This window comes from Lissotriton helveticus, chromosome 8, assembly GCF_964261635.1.
Source record: "Lissotriton helveticus chromosome 8, aLisHel1.1, whole genome shotgun sequence".
Taxonomy (NCBI): domain Eukaryota; kingdom Metazoa; phylum Chordata; class Amphibia; order Caudata; family Salamandridae; genus Lissotriton; species Lissotriton helveticus.
The window spans coordinates 1310660595-1310679503 of NC_136069.1; the positions used below are offsets into that span (position 1 = coordinate 1310660595).

The 18909-nt window shown below is 46.2% G+C and overlaps 1 protein-coding gene across 2 annotated transcripts in view; it reads right to left on the reverse strand.

Moving 5' to 3' along the window:
* The window catches only part of MED14 (mediator complex subunit 14), a 941548-nt gene that overhangs the window by 895164 nt on the left and 27475 nt on the right, over positions 1 to 18909 (reverse strand). For both annotated transcript variants that reach the window (XM_078658290.1, XM_078658289.1), the window contains exon 3: positions 852 to 957. In XM_078658290.1, the coding sequence (XP_078514416.1) occupies positions 852 to 957 (106 nt within the window). The remainder of the gene's footprint in view (positions 1 to 851; positions 958 to 18909) is intronic.

The following is an 18909-nucleotide window of genomic DNA, read 5'->3' on the forward strand; positions in this document are numbered from 1 at the left end:
TCCAAATGGGAATCAGACACAATGCCATCACGCTTCGACTGGTTAAACAAACTATGAGAGCTGATAGGCATGGAGAAGCTATTGGTGGTGATCAACCATGCCCTTCTCAAATTTTAAACGACCTGGGGTTCATGCATAAAGCACCTCTCCGACACCTTTCGCGAGCTTACCAGCCCAATACATCTACGCATACTGCACCTTAGGTCCACTACTCAGGCTGGTACATAATGAACTCATAGAAGGGGAGATGACAATCTTAACCAGCTTCATTGAAACAGGCTTGGCAATGATGTAATAACTTTTTTCTGTTGTTTTCCCCACGCTCCTCACCTTGCTTCTCCTCTCCCTTCCCCCTGTCTTCCCTCCTGTCTTTTTCTCCGCCAGCCAAAGGATGTAGACGGAAGATGTCGTACTTTGAAACCAATACAAATTATACAATCCTAAATTACTCCAGCATGACTTGCGTAGCTTTGGGAATTTTGATTTACGCCTTTAACGCAAAACTCCCAAATTACACAACCATGTGTAATTAAGCACCATTACAGGAAAAAATATACCACACATGACCCGGAACAACAGAATACGAGCAGCTGTTTTTCACGATGCTTTTGTTTAAAGGCATTCTTGCGCCAAAAAGTAACACAAGGATTCATTTTGTGATAAAATAATTAATATAATGACAGATTTGCATTTAAATATAATTACGCATAGTTTCACATAATTCCTTATGCACCCTTCTACACAACCTATAGTAACAAAAAAGCAAAAATTAATATCTGTATAGAAAGAGTGCTTCATTAATTTAATATCTCACACAAACTTAAAGGCAAAAACAAAAATAAAGAACTTACTGCACATTTTTCAACCTTCCCAGCATTGTTAGCCCATTTTACCAGCGCTAACAATCGCACAAACAGTTGGCGTGTCCGGCTGGCAAACTGAACAATTTCAATCTTCCTGTAAAATAAATTCAGTATTTAAATTTTAACATAACTCCTAAAACATAGAACTACTTTTTTTGCGATAACAGCCATGTATTTTAAACAGAAAAATATCAGAAGAGAAAAACTCTTGAGACGTAAGCAACTCAAATATTCTTCACGATGGCACGCCCTGTGAGCGATAAACTTTATCATTCAACATTCATTACTTAATCGCAACCACGCTTAATTATTTGCAGTATGTGGCCACTGCCAAAGATAGGAAACGTAGTTAAACATTTTTTTAAAACGCACGTGAACTTCATAACCACTCTTACTCTTACCTCTGCAAGTCTAATAATTTTAAGTCACTCTAGGAATGCTGGACTCAACCTTTGTTGAGTTTACAGACATGATGAGAGAGAATTAAGCAACTAACTTTACAGGCATGTAGCATTTGTTCAAAAGCACAAGAATACTGGTTAAAGAACAGTCTAACCAGTACTAGTAACTTGGAAGAGCGGATTCAGGAGATTATCTCCACCAAATACTTTTCTCAAGGTCAGCTACACTGGCTGAGCAGAATACCAGATATCAAAATCATGGCAGCGCTGTCTGCAATAGTTGTTTTCTATGCAGTACTCATGAGAATTTCTGAAAGCAATATATTTGAAAATGGTGCCAATACCATGGACCCTGTTTTTGTAGGGAAGCTCTTGGCTGGTTGGATGACACTTTCGTGTTAGTAAGTAGGTAAACAAGTATAGGAAAGTATTCTCTTTTGCCCTGTTCACCCCCATTCTTTGCCTGGTACATGATGTGATTTCGACTGGAAGTGTTCCTGCTGACCCGGTCCCCAGTGCCAGATATCAATCCCAAAATTGTACAATTGTTCCCTCAATTGGCAATGCCTTTAGAACCCTCTAGAAGTCCTTTGTAAATGGTACCCCTAGTACCCAGGGCCTGAGTTACTAAAAAGGGTCCACAGAGGGCTGCAGCATGAATTTTGACACCCTAAGGAACCCCTCACCGAAATCATGCAGGGCTGCTATTACAGGCGGCGTGTTTTGGTGAAGACAAAACTGAAAACACGACCTGGCACACATCCCTGTGTGCCAGGCCCCCTAACACTGCATGTAGTACTTGTAAGTCACCCATACAGCACGAAGGAAGAGTGCTTGGTATTACATGGGAGAGCATAACTGCATGTACAGATATGCCCCTGTGCTGGTCAGTTCAATTACTGCCAGTGCAAGTGGACAGGGAAGCAATTTTAAAGCATGTGCTAGACACTGGTGAAAACAAGTCCCCGAGCTACATGATGGCCTCACTGAAAATAAGGATGTTTGTTATCAAACATCTTGTACTGGTAAACCCACAGTGATTCCAAAACTTGTAAAAAAAAAAAAAAAGAAATAAGTGCTGGGGCTCTTGTCAGGAGGCATCTTGCACCAGCCCATTTCTCCTGCGAGTGCCGCCTAAAACAGAAAACTCCTAACCATGAAGTAGGCAGAGGATGTGGCGTAATGGCCAGAGCTACCAACTTCAGCGCTGGGGAACCAGGTTCGAGTCTCAACATCGGTTCAAAATCCCCAATCACTATCTCCTGTGCCTACCAAAAATGTGTGTGTTCTTAAATGGTGCTCATGAAACTATAGCGCCGGTGTTGAGCACCAGAAGCCAACGGCTCAAATTAAGCACGGTCGTGCACACAGAGGGCATCTTAGAGGTGCCCATGAAACCTTACCAGTTTTACGTGTGCTCGCTGACTGGTTTTCGCCAGCCTGCCACCGGAGACACTGTTCTGACCTCCTAGGGTGAGACCCTTGTTTGCTCTTAGGAGACCCAAAATGAAATACTATCCGGGAAGAGGCCGTCACACCACCTCCCACAGGATGACCTCTTGATTAGTCTTCCTAGGCCAGCAAGTTTCAAAGAGCTCCGCCTTTGAAATGAGAATCTGGCTCCCTTCACAGGAAAGGAAGCTAACCCCCTCTGTCCAGAGCCACTTTGGCACCTGGACAGGCAGAAAAATTGGCTAGTCAGGTTGGCGTGCCATCCCCCAAGCCAGTACCACCCCTTAGGTGGGCAAAACTGAGGTGGAGATGACTTTTCAGAAGTAGTCATCTTTGTGATGTCATACTACCGTACACTCCCCCCAAATCCCCTAAATTCAGTATTTAGGGGAGCCTCTGGTACCAGAAGAACAGAGTCTTCTGACTTGAAAGATGAAGTAGAACGAGAAGAGTTGCATTCCGCAAGAACAGAGGATCCAGCAACTGATTTGGCACCAACTCTGCCGGCCTGCCTGCTTCCTTCACCAATTGCACCAAAAGTCGACTATCCTGCAGCTGCTGTGTACTCAGTGCCCAGGACATCTGCCAGCATGGTACCCAGGAACCAACACCTCCCGTGAAACAGCAGACCTGCTTCCTTGCATCCAAGAGACTCCTGGAAGGACTCTTTGACGACAGAAACCAGACGCCTGAGGACACCACTGCACCCGTCGCTCCAAACCAGAGTTAAAGTGGACCAAAGTTGTCAGAGTGGTCCCCCAGGCCCCCGAAAGACCGAGTCCAGTGTGGTGACACCTCTTGTGGACCCCCAACATTGCTGCAGCCTAAGCACACAGTCCCCCCTCTAACGCGACTGCTCCCGGCAAGAAAATCTGACATCTAAAGACACCTCTGCACATGTCGCCCCTGGGCCGCAAAGAAGAGGACCAAAGGTGTCCCCATGTCCCAGAGCATCGTGAGGCCTGAGCCCCCTTGTTGGTTCAGTCCAACTGGCCCCCCAGTCAAAGCTTGTAGCCTCTTTTTATCGAGACCGAATATTGGGCATCCAACGCTATTTTGCACCTCTGCAATTGGTCGCCATAGCGCCGCTGGTGGTGTTCTGCTGGTGCTGCCTTGGACCTTGCCCACCACTCACCTAAACTCCTGGAGAAGGGTCCCTTAAGTCGCTGAACTATACCTGAATGCCTTATTGAATTTTCCTCTCATAGGCTAACAGTGCAGCCTCCAGGAGTTGCCCTGTCGACTTTTAGAACTAAAAATAATTCATATTTAAAAATATCACCTGGTTCCTAAACATACATAAAGTTACTTGCTATTTTTTTTTTATTGGTGTGGATCTCCTTCTAGGGTAGTTTGTCTCATTTACTGACTTTTGTGTATATATTCAGAGGTCTTGCACTTCTCTGTGATAAGCCTAAGGCTGCTCAATCACACTACCCCCAGAAGATAATTTTTATAAATTATATAATAGCCAGCATCCTACAGCAAGCCACAGACAATTCACTTTCTAAAGAGGCGACATCAAAATAGATCGGATACAGCCTACTGAAGACCTTCCCAGTTTCATCTTCACATGACTCATATGTGATCATTTTGAAATCTAGGAAGACGCATAGTAAAGCTAACATGTTCACCTCACTGAATCCAGTCTGACAAATGCTCACCTTTACACTGTCCGAGTTACAATGGCAAAACTGCATTTTAAATAGCTTTAACAAAAGTATGTGCTTTTAAAAGTGGCTATTTTTTATCTTGTTTTGAATTGTAAACTTTAACTCCCAACTCCAATTATTTAAGTGTTGTTTATTAAAGTTTGACTTTGGAATTTGATAGCAGGGTCGTTCTAAAAAAAAAAAAATGATGATTGGCATGTTCAATTCATCATTTTGTCATATTGCCTCTCAGCATGTTTGAGGCTGGTCAGTCAGCTTCGGACGGACTGCTTTAGTTCTAACAAATGCAGCAAGGTGGTAATATTGTGTGGCATGGCTGGGAGGCCTTACCATGTAATAATGATATTATAACCAAAAGTGGACCTCGGATTCACACTAGTAATCCTTATCTCAGTCCTCGTAGAATGGCAAAGAGCAGACAGACACTCAGTCACTTGTGGGGCGAGTTCAAAGGAACACACTTGGAGCTAAGGTCTTGCGGGTGCATAGACCAAGCTGCGACAGGCAGAACAATTTTACCTTGCCCAGCGAGTCCTGGTGCAGAGGGACTTCACGGTCCTTAATGCTGAATGGGAGCCGCAGAAGTTGTAAAAAACAACACTTGATAAAACAATACTTGCAGGCTGAGTTCAGAGGAGCCTCTTGAAGGTGAAGCTTGGAGGGGACCCTGGACCTGGAGTCACCAGGCAAAACAGCTTTGCCGTCTCTGGTGCATAGGTGCACCTGGCTATCTGTGGTGCTGAACGTGATTGCGGTGGCCGACCTTACCAGGCGTGTCAACTAAGCCTTCTTTGGGATGCAAGAACTCAACAACTGCACCACAGAAGTGGAGGGGGAACGAGGAAGAAGGTTCCCTCCCCGTGGGGCGTAGAGTCAAGCAGTTAGTAGTCAGTTTGACCACCCACAAGCTTTAGTCCCGGCAAAGGTCACGGCTATGTCAATATTCTTCCAGAGGTCCTGGGAATGCTGGAGAGAGCTGAGACTAGTTGAGGTTCAGGACTACGCTTCCCAGAAGGCACTTAGACAGTTACTTTCAGGCTGTTCCACAACGGAGCCTGGTGGTCGGTCCTTCTTTCGAATGTGGAAGTGTGGTTTGTGCCTGCTGATTGAAGGAGACTAGTACCTCTAGCCCTAGGAAGTACTAGGGAAGTCTTTGGCTCGCAGAGAGTTTCACCTTCCTTTTGGAACAGGTCTCAGCTCCTCGACGAGTCGCTGTCCGGCAAGTGCAGGGGGCTTCCATAGGTGCAGTACTTCACAGCTCCTCTTTGTGGTGTCCTGCTTTGTGCTGGCGCGGCTTCTTCTTCACCCTCTTCTTTTTCAGAGCAGATCTGGAGTTCTGGTGTTAGGGGTGCCCCTTAAATCCTGGATTGAGGCGGTGTTTAAGGGAGGGGGGGCTAGTAGCCAATAGTCTACCAGTCCTGTGACCAATCTGCCCCAGAGGTGACCACATTCTGGGGGGCATGGGGAGGGTGCGGGCGAGGAGGGGGGAGGTCAAACTACCCAGAAGCCACTGTTCTAGGGACTTTTCAAGATGGTACAAGCCATCCTCTGCTGTCAAGACACACTAGCCCACCCTAGGCTGTGGCTAGTCTTTTTGGGGGGTGGAGGGTAGTACAGGTCCTGTCAAGACACACTAGCCCACCCTAGGCTGTGGCTAGTCTTTTTGGGGGGTGGAGGGTAGTACAGGTCCTGCAAACTTAATTTCCCGCCCAGGCCTTTGTTACATTTCCTCTGTTTGTTATAGCACGCACCAGCAGCAGATCAGACTACTGTTTGTGAGGCAAATAGCTCAGAAAGCCCACCAAGGCACACAGGAACTCGGTACTGCGGCGGGCAACATCGGAGGATGCCACCTGGGTGCACAGCAGCTCACCCTCAATACGAGTCACGCATCGGGTGGAAAAGCCCAAGGATATCAAGCACGGCTAATTTCGGTGGTACCATCGTGGAGCTGGCGGTCTCGGTTTTGTCAGGTAGCCAGTCCCCTTTTACGCTATGGACTTAGAGTAAACTTGAATGGCAATGTTACTGTAGAGGTATATATGTCTGTACATATATGACATCACCATTAAGATAATGCACCCTGCCTCCTGGGATTTAGGAGGATTACACATACCTTAAGGCAGCGAGGTGACTCTGTTGTACTCAAGCAGAGAAGCTGCTCATGCAAGCTGCGGTAGCAGCTTTGCAGACTTCACTTTACTGTTGACCCTTTTAACACCCTTGCCCTGGGTACACTGGCACCATATACTAGGGACTTTAATGGGGCTTGAAGTATCTTGCCAATTGGGTGTACCAATTCACATTACATTTTGAGGAAAGGAGCACTGGGGCCTGGTGTACCACAGCACCCAGAGCAAAAAGAGGGGAGTGACCATCCAAAAAGGGAACTTTCCTACACAAGTGTAAATCTTTTCCTGACTGATGTAAATAAATGAACAAGTTACTTACCTTTGGTAACGCCTTATCTGGTAGAGACAATTTCTAGCCTTCTATTCCTTACCTTTGAATTTTCCCCAGGCATCAAAACTGGATCCGGAGGATTTTTTGTGATCTGGTAGGTGGCGTTGGTCTGCTCCATGTGGCATCGTAATGATGTCCGCGTCACCTATATAGGCGCCTGTGACAGGGTGTGAGGACTGGACACGGTGGTCCGCCACCCCCCTCTCACCCTGCCCCTTGTCCCTACAGCTACCAGAATGCCCGTGAGTTGAAGACCCGGAGTCCGGATGGCCGGCGACCATCCACACACGCGGCCCCTTTAAGTATCCGGACCGTGAGGAAGAGACCACGCCCCTCAGCAGCGTCGGAACGCCAAAAGGAGGAAGCTGGAGAGAGAGGACGGACGGCGTATCCCAGGAGAAAGCTGGAGAAGGAGACTGAGTTGGAGGACTAGACCGCGAGGAGACCGACGAGGACGAAGAGTCGAGCGTCCAGAAGCCAGGAGGCCAACGTGTCCGCGCTTCGCCCCGCCACGTTCCCACGGGAGGCGCGTGGGTACAAGAGGTACGGGGCTGTATGGCGGGCAGGGTGGGAAGGAAGAACGAGCCCCGTGTGTAGAGTGTAAATACTCCTGTACAGCTCCCCGAACCTTCCTTCACGTGCACTCTTCCCTCACTGAATGAACAGAGTTCTGTTGAAGCGGCACTGTCATGGGTTTACCCTCACCCCAGTACTCTATGTCAGTCCTACCAGTCCACTGATCCGGTTTTCCTTTCTTTTCTGCCCGGAAACGAGGAGAGCAGAGAGAGAGAGAGAGAGAGAGAGAGACGACCCCCAGGCCAGAGTTTACAAGTACCCGCCCCCGTCCCGGACGAAAGGACAGCACGCTGGAGCCAGTCATCATTCGAACTGATCCTGCAGCTCAATCACGGGAACGAGCTGCGGCCCTACAAAGAAAGACATACATACCAATAAAACCCTCCCTTAAACCCTTACTCAAGGAGCCGGTGTTTCTGTTCACTCCAAAACTACCTGTTAGCCCCACTAAGTTAGCGGAAGATCCTGTTAACCCGGGCCCCTTGGGACAGCGCCACCTTAGCGTGCTGACGTCATTTACTTTTCAGGACTTTCCACGTTAGAAGCGCGGTGTCATGAAGTGCACGGACACTGATGTTTCCAAAATAGGGCCCTGAAAGCTATTATAACTGACCCTAGAAATCTGTCTGCAGAACGGGGTGGTTCGGAAAGCAATCTGCAGCTAGATATGGTCTCGACCAGATCAGGTGTTACCGAAGGTAAACAACTTGTTTATCCGATATAGATATCTAGTCGCAGATAACTTACCTTTGATAGATACCCAAGCACTACCATCCCTGTCCATCTCTGCGGACCAGACTGTCCAGGCAGTAATGCTTGGTAGATGTGACAGGGACGACCACGTTGCTGCCTGACAGATGTCCAGGACTGGAACTCCACAGGCTAACGCAGTGGTCGCAGCCTTACCTCTGGTGCCTTCGTACCAATACACCCCACGAAGAGTTGGTAGTCCACCCGGATCTCTCGTGTGCAGTGCAAGGTAGCATGACAACGCTCTTTTCGCCTCAAAATGGCGATGTTCCTTTGCCACGTCAGTCAAAGGATGAGGAGAAGTGGGAGCGTGCGCTTCAACTTCTTGTGTTTTTTGTGCCTCTTATCTGAGTATCCAGACGATTTTGAGTGGGACGAAGAGGATTTCAGACTCCTGTGACAGTCCCGAGACCTTCATCTCGGGTGCAACCATGACTTTTACATATTTGCATGTCGGGTTGCTAGCACCTTGAGGGACTGCTCCCTTAAATCCTATGGCACCATGGCATAGGAGTCGAAGCATGTCGTGGAGTTGAGGTTGCAATCCAGAGACCACAGACCCATGAGGTGCGGGTCAATTATTGACATGGCATGGTGACAGGTGCCACAAAGTTTAAAACCGGTCTTGCTCAATGACATCCTCAACACACCAGAAGGAGAATAGCTTGAAAAAGCTTGACAAAACTGTGGTAAATAAATAAATAATACCCTATTTTTGACTAGACATATATCATAACAGATAGCTCAATAAATAAGAGTCAAGATTCGAGGTAGTAGGAGTTTTTGCAGGTTTAATACAGCATAAGGACAGGAACAGGACAACCTGCATAGGAATAGGATGACAGGGCCCAGCAGCTGCTGGGGCTGGGTCTGGGATGAGCGCGCTAACTTTTAATAACAATACATGAGCATATATACATAGCGCAAACACATAGCATTACATTGCAGTAGGCGTAGCAGTGGGTGGAGCAGAAGGCGTGACGCGTAGCAGTCGCGAAAGATAAGAGTAAAAAGAAGGTGTAACTGGGCGTATACATAGACATGTGGTGCAGACGTAACAGAATATGTCATGAATGGGCGGAAACCATGGAGGGGGCTACCTAAGGAGCCGGGACCTCTAACCTGATGGTGCGCGCAAACTGGCAATGACGTATTACTAGGAGAAGCTGGGGGCTATGAACTCTGTGCTAGGAGCAGAGACTAAAGTCTGGAGGGTCGGAGCGACATGTACCTAAACCCTATCTAGTATCTGATGTTTAGGGAACATATTGATATAAACTAGAAGTCATGAGGGGAAAAGCTAATTGACTCTAAGACTAGAGCATGCATTTATTCTACATATAGTGCGTGATGAAGAATATTAAATGACCATTAAATACAGTATTTCTCTTAATATGGAGCCGCATAGGCTAGACAATGACGGAAACTATTGATGCAGTTCAGTAGCTTAGGAATGCAGAGAAGGAGGACTAAACTGATAGCTGGAATCATAACATAGTCTTGGCAGACTCAGAGGCAGAGCCAAGCTGCACCGGGCACTGCGAGGCAGGAAGTAAGTGAAAGGTCGAGGATACAGGTGGGGGCTGGATCGCTCCTCAGCGAGGCTTCAGGAGACAGGAGCTGAATCTGATGTCCGGGCCCTGTTGAGGCCTGGAAACGGGGACTTTATAATGAAATAACGTGCACACTGAGAAACGTGGCAACGTAGCTTTACATAGGCCTGATATTCGTAGTATTCACGAGGACTGGAAACTGGCATACTAGAGGAGGACACAACTATAATTGCGTCTTGAATCGGACATGGGGAATAACATATGCATATTGGTCATGCACACATAACGTATGATGGATGACACGTAGGGACACAGAACATGACAAAATTTACTTTTCCACATTCCCTCCTTGTCACTACGTTTCCATCAGGAAACATCAATATTCATGATACCATCTATCATTTCATACAGTACCATTTGTTCATCTCGAATTGTCTTGGAACGAGATTTAGAACGGGGCTTGGGACTAGGAATACAAGAGGTAGCACACATGCCGCAAATCGCAGGGCCACATTGTATACAGAGGCAGCAGCTGAATATGATCGCTACTGCGATACCTAGAAAGGACAGGACTTTCCATCCCCAGGCGGAAATTATATTCCAGAACCAACCGGACCATGTCCAGGTGCCTGGATCTTGGTGTAACAGATGGGCAATTTTATGAAGTCTGGTTATAGCTGAATAAACAGACGGCGCGTTATTTGGAATAAAAATGCAACAACTGGATCCGATGACTCTACAGGCCCCGCCCCTATCGGCCAGTATGACGTCAAGGACGAGACGATTCTGGAGCACAACAATTCTCATAAAGGATTGCTCTTCGGTTAAGTTACCTAGAGCGGAGGCAGTCTCATCTACTACTGCTTCAAGGGTTCTTGTTAACCTACGGATTAGCTTACTATTTACAACTGTACCTAAATAAGGGAACACACCTTTATCAATATCAATGAATTGCTCTGCAGCAGTTTCAGTATAATCGACAATCGGGAGGTTTCTCTTGTGTCTAGTATGTACTAGGAAGGAATTCCTATGGTAATCAGGTGGGGCTAGAAAAACAGGTGGCAGTAGGAAGGCAATGTAACAGGTTCCCTCCCAATCGAGGGGCAGACGAACATATGCAGTTTGACCACAAACAAAATAAGAATGACGTGAAGCTTTGAAAATAGATTTCCCACTGTCACTATACTGGATAATAGTAGTACAATCACTATGTCCTACGTGTACAGAACCATAATTACGGACACATAATTCGCCTTTGACTGGTAATACTGAAATAGCAGGTGAGTCTGGAGTAGTATCAGACTGAACATTCAGGACCATGAAATTCGAAGAATAGTCACCTAAATTATACACTTCATTTTCTAGATCTAAACCTGTTCTGTGGGGGAAACCTTGCTTGTCTGGGAAACATGTACTGTTAAGAAAAAACATATCTGTTGAGGATGACGTTAACGTGGACCATGCTCCACACGAACCATTATGTGAAAAAGGATAAGGAAAGAGTGGCAGAACTCCCTTTGACGTCTGGAAAGGGGGGAGTCGACCACACACCCAACAATTAGTGGCATTGCTGGTCTGGTGTGAATAATGTAACATGCGGATAAATGAGTTATTGCGCATAGCGAGGCGGTAGGACAGTTCATGAGGGGGCAGATCACTAAACGTGTGTTCTACTGTAACATTAGAAGGCTTATTTACATGAGGAACTGGAAAACACAGGAAAAATGCGTAACTAGTGCAGGAAATCATTATGCTGAGAAATAATATGAAACTTAGAAAAACGATACATCGGTTTGAGTTTTGACTAACTCTCTCACTATGGGGGTCTATTTTATACATGTCAGAAACAGTCTAACCGTTTCACCTAGGGGAGGACTTAGACAATCAAACTGGCTGACTCAATTTACTAGACCGTAGTTTTTGTTTATACTCCTGCTGCGGAGTTTTCTCTAACGGGGGGGTTTTGAATCAATGTCATTTGCGGGACAGTCCTTGAGAACAATATTTTGACAAGTCTTGATATCCTGGGAAATGTTTTTGGAGACCGGCTTTAATCCGTAGAATTTCTTGACGTGCGAAAGGTGCACCCAGCCGCGGCGTCCTTCCAATTTCACAGCTGTACGGGTGGTGAGGAGGACCTGACGGGGCTCCTTCCAACGTGGCTCCAGCGGACTTGATCTGTCAAAGTTCCGGACGAGCACCATCGAACCTGGAACGATCTCATGCGGTGCCACCTCGGTATTGTCTGGAAATGCGGCGGCAACCTGTGAACGACATGAGTTGAGGGCAGACATCAAGGAAGCTAGGTAATCTGTCAGCATATTACATGAAACATCAGTAATACTTCGGGGTCTAGGAGTACCCCACATGTTAGGGGGGCGGCCGAAAACGACCTCATACGGGGACAGACCTGATCTGGAATGTGCGACCATGCGCATATAAAACAAAGCGACTGGCAGAGCCACTAGCCAGTCCACACCCTTGTCTTTACATATTTTGGCAATTCGAATTTTCAGAGTCTGATTATGTCTCTCGACTAGACCGGCTGCTTCAGGATGGCGTACACAATGGAACTTCCACTGGTACCCCAACAACAGGGAAACGTGCTTCATCAACTCAGATGAGAATGGCTGACCGTTATCAGAATATACGACTCTAGGGAGTCCATATCGAGGGAAGAATTCACGAACCAACTGCTTGGCAGTGGTCGCGGCTGTGTAATCTGGGACTGGATATGCTTCTGTCCATCTGGACAAAGCGCATACAACTACAAGGACATACTTGAAACCTCGACATCGCTCCATCTGAATATAATCCATCTGGAGGACCTCAAAAGGGTGGTCAGGAGGCTGGAAACCACCTTGTTCCACCGGGACACTTTTACCTGGATTAAACTGACAACATATCATACAGGTACGGACTTTCTGCTTGGCGGCAGCTCGTAAATGCTTGTTGAACCAAATGTTCTGGATACTATCTAACATTGCTTTTTCTCCTAAATGTGCTGGACTATGTGCGGTATTAATAATGACTTGAACCATAGAGTCGGGGAGAAACCATGCGGCTCTACCCTTTGTTAACCATCCTTGATCTGTCTGGACCCCTCCTTGTTCGGACCATTTCTTGATTTCTTCAGGAGTAGCATGTAACTGGATATCTATGACATCTTGTGTAGGGTCCTTAACGGTCATACATGTAGTCGGATCTGGAGTGTGTGTCATGTTAACTGGACTGTCTAGAGCCTGGGCTGTAAGCTTGGCTGTGCGATCTGCTAGATCATTACCTTGAGAAATAATGTCAGTAACTTTCGTATGTGCTTTGCATTTCATGATAGCAATAGATGTCGGTAAGTGTATGGCATCTAACAGAGCTTGAATAAGGAGACCATGCTGAATCTTGGTTCCATGAGAAGTCATGAAACCTCTCTCCTGCCAGAGCACTCCAAAGTCGTGTACAACTCCAAATGCGTAACGTGAATCTGTGTAAACATTAACTTTCAGGTTCTTGGCGTGTATACAGGCTTGTGTCAGAGCAACTAGCTCTGCTGCTTGAGCGGACAGGGTATCAATGCGGTGTGTCTTAATAACTTCAGTATCAGTAGTCACTGCATACGCGGCGACTAGTTCTCCTGTACTAGTTCTCATACATGAACCATCCACATAAAGTGTCAGGTCAGGATCTGGTAACGGAATGTCTGTCAGGTCTTGTCTTGGCTTTGTCGTAATGTTGACTACTTCCACACAGTCGTGTGTGGCTGGATTTGAATTAACTGATGGTAACAGTGTAGCAGGATTCAGGATGTTGCAGCGTCTAATATCTATGTGTGGCTGGAACAGTGTCAATTCATAACCTGTTAAACGTGCAATTGTCAAGTGTTGTGTTTGTGTTCGGTTTAAAAGAACTTCCACGGAGTGTGGGACTTGTACTGTCAAGGTATGTCCTAAAACTATGGAATCACTTTGTCTGATAGCTAGTGCTGTGGCTGCAACTGACTTGAGGCACGCAGGCAAAGCCTGGGCGACTGGATCTAGTGTGCTAGAAAAATAAGCACAAGGCTTGTATTGTCCTGCTTGATCTTGTGTGAGAACAGATAATGCTGTACCTTCACGTTCTGTGACGAAAAGTGTAAAAGGCTTACTGTAGTTCGGCGTAGCTAGAACTGGAGCTTGACAAAGCTTTCTTTAACTCGTTGAAACTAAGTGTATGTTCAGATGTCCAAGGGAGGACAGTCGATACGGCTGCCTCCTGTGTCGTTAACTGTATCAGTGGCTTGGCTAGAAATGCATACTGGGGAATCCATTGTCGGCAATAAGAAGTAAGGCCGATAAAGGCACGTACCTCCTTCTGGGTTCTGGGCTGTGGAAGATTCGCTATTAACTGGATACGGTCTGGTGTCAACTGCCTACCCCTCTTGGACAGTAAGTGTCCTAAGTAGACCACTTGCTGGACACAGAATTGAAGCTTAGAAGGGGACACCTTGTGCCCCATCTCGGCTAGGAAATACAAAACCGTCAGGGATGCTCGCTCGCAGTCACGTTCAGAACGGGCTGTGATCAGTAGATCATCGACATACTGGAGCAGGGCAGTGTCAGTTGGCATGTGAATGTTGTCTAGTTGTCTCTTGAGTGCTTGACTGTAAATACTAGGACTTTCTGTGAAACCTTGAGGAGCGCGTGTGAACATATAGCTCCTTCCATTTAAACAGAATCCAAAAAGAAACTGGCTGTCTGGATGAATAGGAACACTAAAAAATGCATTCTTGAGGTCTATTACTGTAAAGAACGTGGCTTCGGAATCAATGGCTGTTAATAGGGAAGAGATATCTGGGACAACTGGGTACTGTGGAATAATACATTTGTTAAGTTCTCGTAAATCAATCACTAATCGATATACTGGGGGTGCATTTGGATCAGTACGTTTCATGACTGGAATGATCGGAGAGTTACATACATTGGAGTCAGTTTCTACAACTACTCCTTGAGCCATGAGCTCGTCTATAATTTTGGATAAGGCTGCTACAGCCTCAGGTGGCAATCTATACTGCCTGATTCGTGGTAACACTACACCTGGTTTCAGGGTCACACGATGGGGTGTGATTTGCATGTAACCTACATCAGTTGGACCTTGCGCCCATAAATGCTGCGGAACATTGGACAGTCTGGAATCAAAATCTCGTAATACATAGTGACCCTTAAAGTCACGTAGGAACAGACGTATTCCCTCTGGGGAACAACATATAACTGCACCTAACTCTTTCAGTGTTTTAATGCCTAATAGATTTTCTGGACATGACTTAGTAAGTAACAGATCAGTAGTGCGGGACAATGGACCTACTTCTAGAGTAACTGGCTTTGAAATCTCATTAACGATAGGCTTTCCTGAAAATCCAAGGGAAACATTTCTTGAGCCTGAGAGCGGAGCCCCTGGAACTTCGGCATGACTAATTGTGGTCCTACTTGCCCCTGTATCAATCAGAAACTTTCTGTCTTTCCCTAATACTTGACTGTGAACATAGGGACCTTCTTGATCTACAGGTATCTCGATGAGAGGCAAGCCTACCTCCCTCTCTAGGCTGTTTCATGAATATGGCTGGTACTCTGGATACTCAGACTGTGCATACTGGTACATCTGCGATGTAACATGCTGTGTTGCAGCAATAGGCTGCGGTGCTGTAACTGTCTGTTGTGCATTCTGTGGCTGAGGAATCTGTGAAACTTGTTCCTGTCTAGGCGGACGTGGTCTTTCTTTAGTCTTACCAGTAGCTATGTTATGTTTCAGGACTGCACACTCATTTATAAAATGACCTGGCTGTTTACAATAATTGCAGTTCCCTTTAACGGGAGCTGCAGGATGACTGGCTTGATTCGGACCCCTCTTCTGACTGTCTTGAGGAACAGATTGTGCAACTAGTACTTTCATTTTCGTGTCTTTCATACGTTTTCTCTCGTGTTCTTGCTCTTCCCTGATTCTATTCTGGTGGTACTGGAGCATCTGGAGCATCTGGGACGGAGTATTTGCTTGCCAGGTGCTTTCGACTTTCAGAACTCGGTTTTTAATTGGTGGACTTGAATTCTCGACTAATTTGGTAACGAAAAGGTGAGGGTATGACTCACTACTTGTCTTGAGACCACTGTTGATACTAAAGCACTTTTCAAACCTCGAATAAAAATCACTAATATCTTCATCTTGTTTCTGTTTACAGGCTGAGATTGCATCCCAGTCTTCTTTTCTCGTTGTTAATAATCTGGGTAAAACTTGAATTAATAATTCTGGTAATTCTTTACATTTCTCTCCAAGACCAGTACCTGGTACACGTATCTTATCTTCTGCTTCTAGGACTGCCCAATCTATCTTTTTCTCTCCCACCTCCCATTCTTTTTCCTTTAGCTTTTCATACACCCCTGCGGGCAGCAGAACCTTTAACATTTTAATGATATCTGGGTAAGTGTATTCTCCCATACGGAGCATGTCTTTTAATTCTCTATGGAACCCTGCTGGATCTTTGTCATGACAGGGAATTAATTTCTTCATTTCGAGGAGTTCCATCTTTGTGATCGGAGTGTATACAAACACTCGTTGCATTTCGCCACCCGTTCCTCTGACTGGGTGGACTTCTCGTAACGGATTCTGTCTGTCTATGTAAAAGGGTTTACTTTCTGGGGGTGGGACATGGACAAAATGCGGGTTCAAGAATGTTCTATATTTGTGACGCTGTTCTAGAATGACACTAATTAAATCGGTACCTAGACCTCTCCATTTGTACTGGAGTAACTCGTTCAGGATATCATGTAACGGGCCTGGATCAGAATGTTGACCCTCATACAGAGTAATGAGGTGCTGAATCATATACATACCCACCAGTCGCTGCTCGGCTGGGGGCATTTTCAGGAACATTTGTGCCACTATTTCGTCCGGAAAAGTGGTAGGATCAGTAATCCATCGGACTGCTGACCGAACTATTTCTTGTTCATGCATGGTACTTAACTCACTATAACCGATTCGTGATTTCAGAATGTGATCGGTAGCTTGGAATACTTGTTCTAGGGAACCTTGTTCTGGTGCTGAATGATGGAAAGTTGGCTTGTGTTCTAGACGTAAATGGCGATCTGGAAATCTAGATTTTCCTACATACGCTATTCTGGCGGTATTCTCGTCGTCTTCCTCTTCAGGATCAGAGGTACTTTCTTTCTCGCTTACTTGTGCGGCTTTACGCTGTTCGTGTATCTTTATTATCTCTCTACGAATTTTCTTGTACATACTTTCCATGGCACCAATGGTATTGTGCTTTCCTTCGGCTATATTATCACTCCACTTTGTCAGGGTTTTCATTTCTTCCGGGTCTTTAGACGGATAATCCTGTTCCCTTATTAGACAATTAATTAAGAACTTTAATATCATGCGCTGAATCTCGGCTTTCCTTTGAGACATGGCATCACTAATACTTTGTGGGTCATCCCCTGTACGGATGAAACGATATATCCTGTCTAGATCTTCTTTCATATTCGGCAGGGTGACTAGATACTCGGTCACTCTCCTTACGCGTACGGAATATAAAACCATATTAAACTCGCCTGGAACTGGGTCATAGACACATTCGCCAAGGGTTTGCCTGATTTCTGCAACAGACTTATTACTCTTAGGAGTACGCTGTGATGCTTGAGCATGTAATTCGAGTGCTGATAAACGCTTGTATGGCGGCGGGGTTTGAGGAAGACCTCCTCCTGCGGCCCCTAAACTAGAATCATCAACTGATGCTTTTCGTCCTGGCAGGGTCGGTAATTGTAACGTGGGCTGGACTTGTATGGCGGGCTGACCCAGGGGGGCTGTTAAGGGCACCCCGGTGTCTGGAGGAGCAGGAATTACCTGATTTACAGGGACTGGCGGAGTGCGAACAGGATTTGCGTATTCGGGGACTGTATCGTCCAGATAGGACGAAATAAAAATATCAGCTGCGGTCGGTTTGTGACGTAGTTTGGTCGGAACTAATGGTGGCGGGAAATTCCTGGATGCCTCTGGGGTCGCTTTTGGCAAGCCCTCAGCAAGAAGAGGATACATACCCTTAATGAGGGCATTCCTCCGTCTGTCTGATTGTTCAGCTTTGACTTGTTCACCCAACTCGATCAATTCTCTTTCTTGGGCTCGTTCTTGGGATTCTCTACTTAGTTCTGACTTTCTGATTTCTTTTTCGGTTCTTTTATGAGCTTCTTTGCGCCATAACTCGATGGCATCTTTCTGTGATTGTCTGGCTTTCTTTTTCCATAATGCTTCTTCTACTCGCATGATGCATTCGGCATCCCATGTACCCGATACGGGCCATCTATACTTTTCTTCTAACTGTTTGGTATACTCTACCCATAAATCTAGATACAATATGGCGCTTATGCCATGTTTCTGATACATAAAGTGACCTGGACTGTCCCTAGGCGGGACGGGAACTGCTGCTTCCAGCAGACCCTTTCTAGTTTTTAACTGACGTAACTTGGAAAATATGGGCATGACTGAACTGTAATCTAGACACAATACAATACACAATAAACACGATACTTATACCCCATTCTTACAACGACATTGAAATACATGAAAAACATTTGAAATAACAGTTCGAGCAGAATACTACCTGGAAATACTGAGAACAGAACACGTGAATTTTCTCGAGAACAGAAACTGACTAGAACAGAAACTAGATGCACTGCTGAAACAGTACGAAACTTACCGGTCTCATAAAGAGACACGTCAGGACCCGTATCCACCGAAGTGGACACTTCGTTTGTGGGACTGTGTACCACCAACCCACAGACCAGAGTCAATCAAATTGACCCTGTCTAGATACCACCCCAGTAACGGTACTCACCGGGCAGCAAGAACGGAAGGCCTCGGACTGGACTGGACTGCTACGACGACGAACTTCGGACTTCGGACTTCAGTTACGGGTGGACCTCCGGATACCTCGGACCTTGGACTCTTGGCTTGGGCTCTGGTCGGGACTCGCCGCGTTCCTCCACCGTCTCGTCTGGATGCTGGACCGCCTCCTCCGTCTCTTCCGTGGGCCTGAGGGATACTTGAGCAGAAATATCTGCCACTGCGCAGAAGAGTTCCGTCACGACTGCAGAGGGTCAGGGGGTCGGCGTGGCTTCACCGACGCGTGGGGAAAGGGCAAGTCCCTATTCGGGCGCCATTA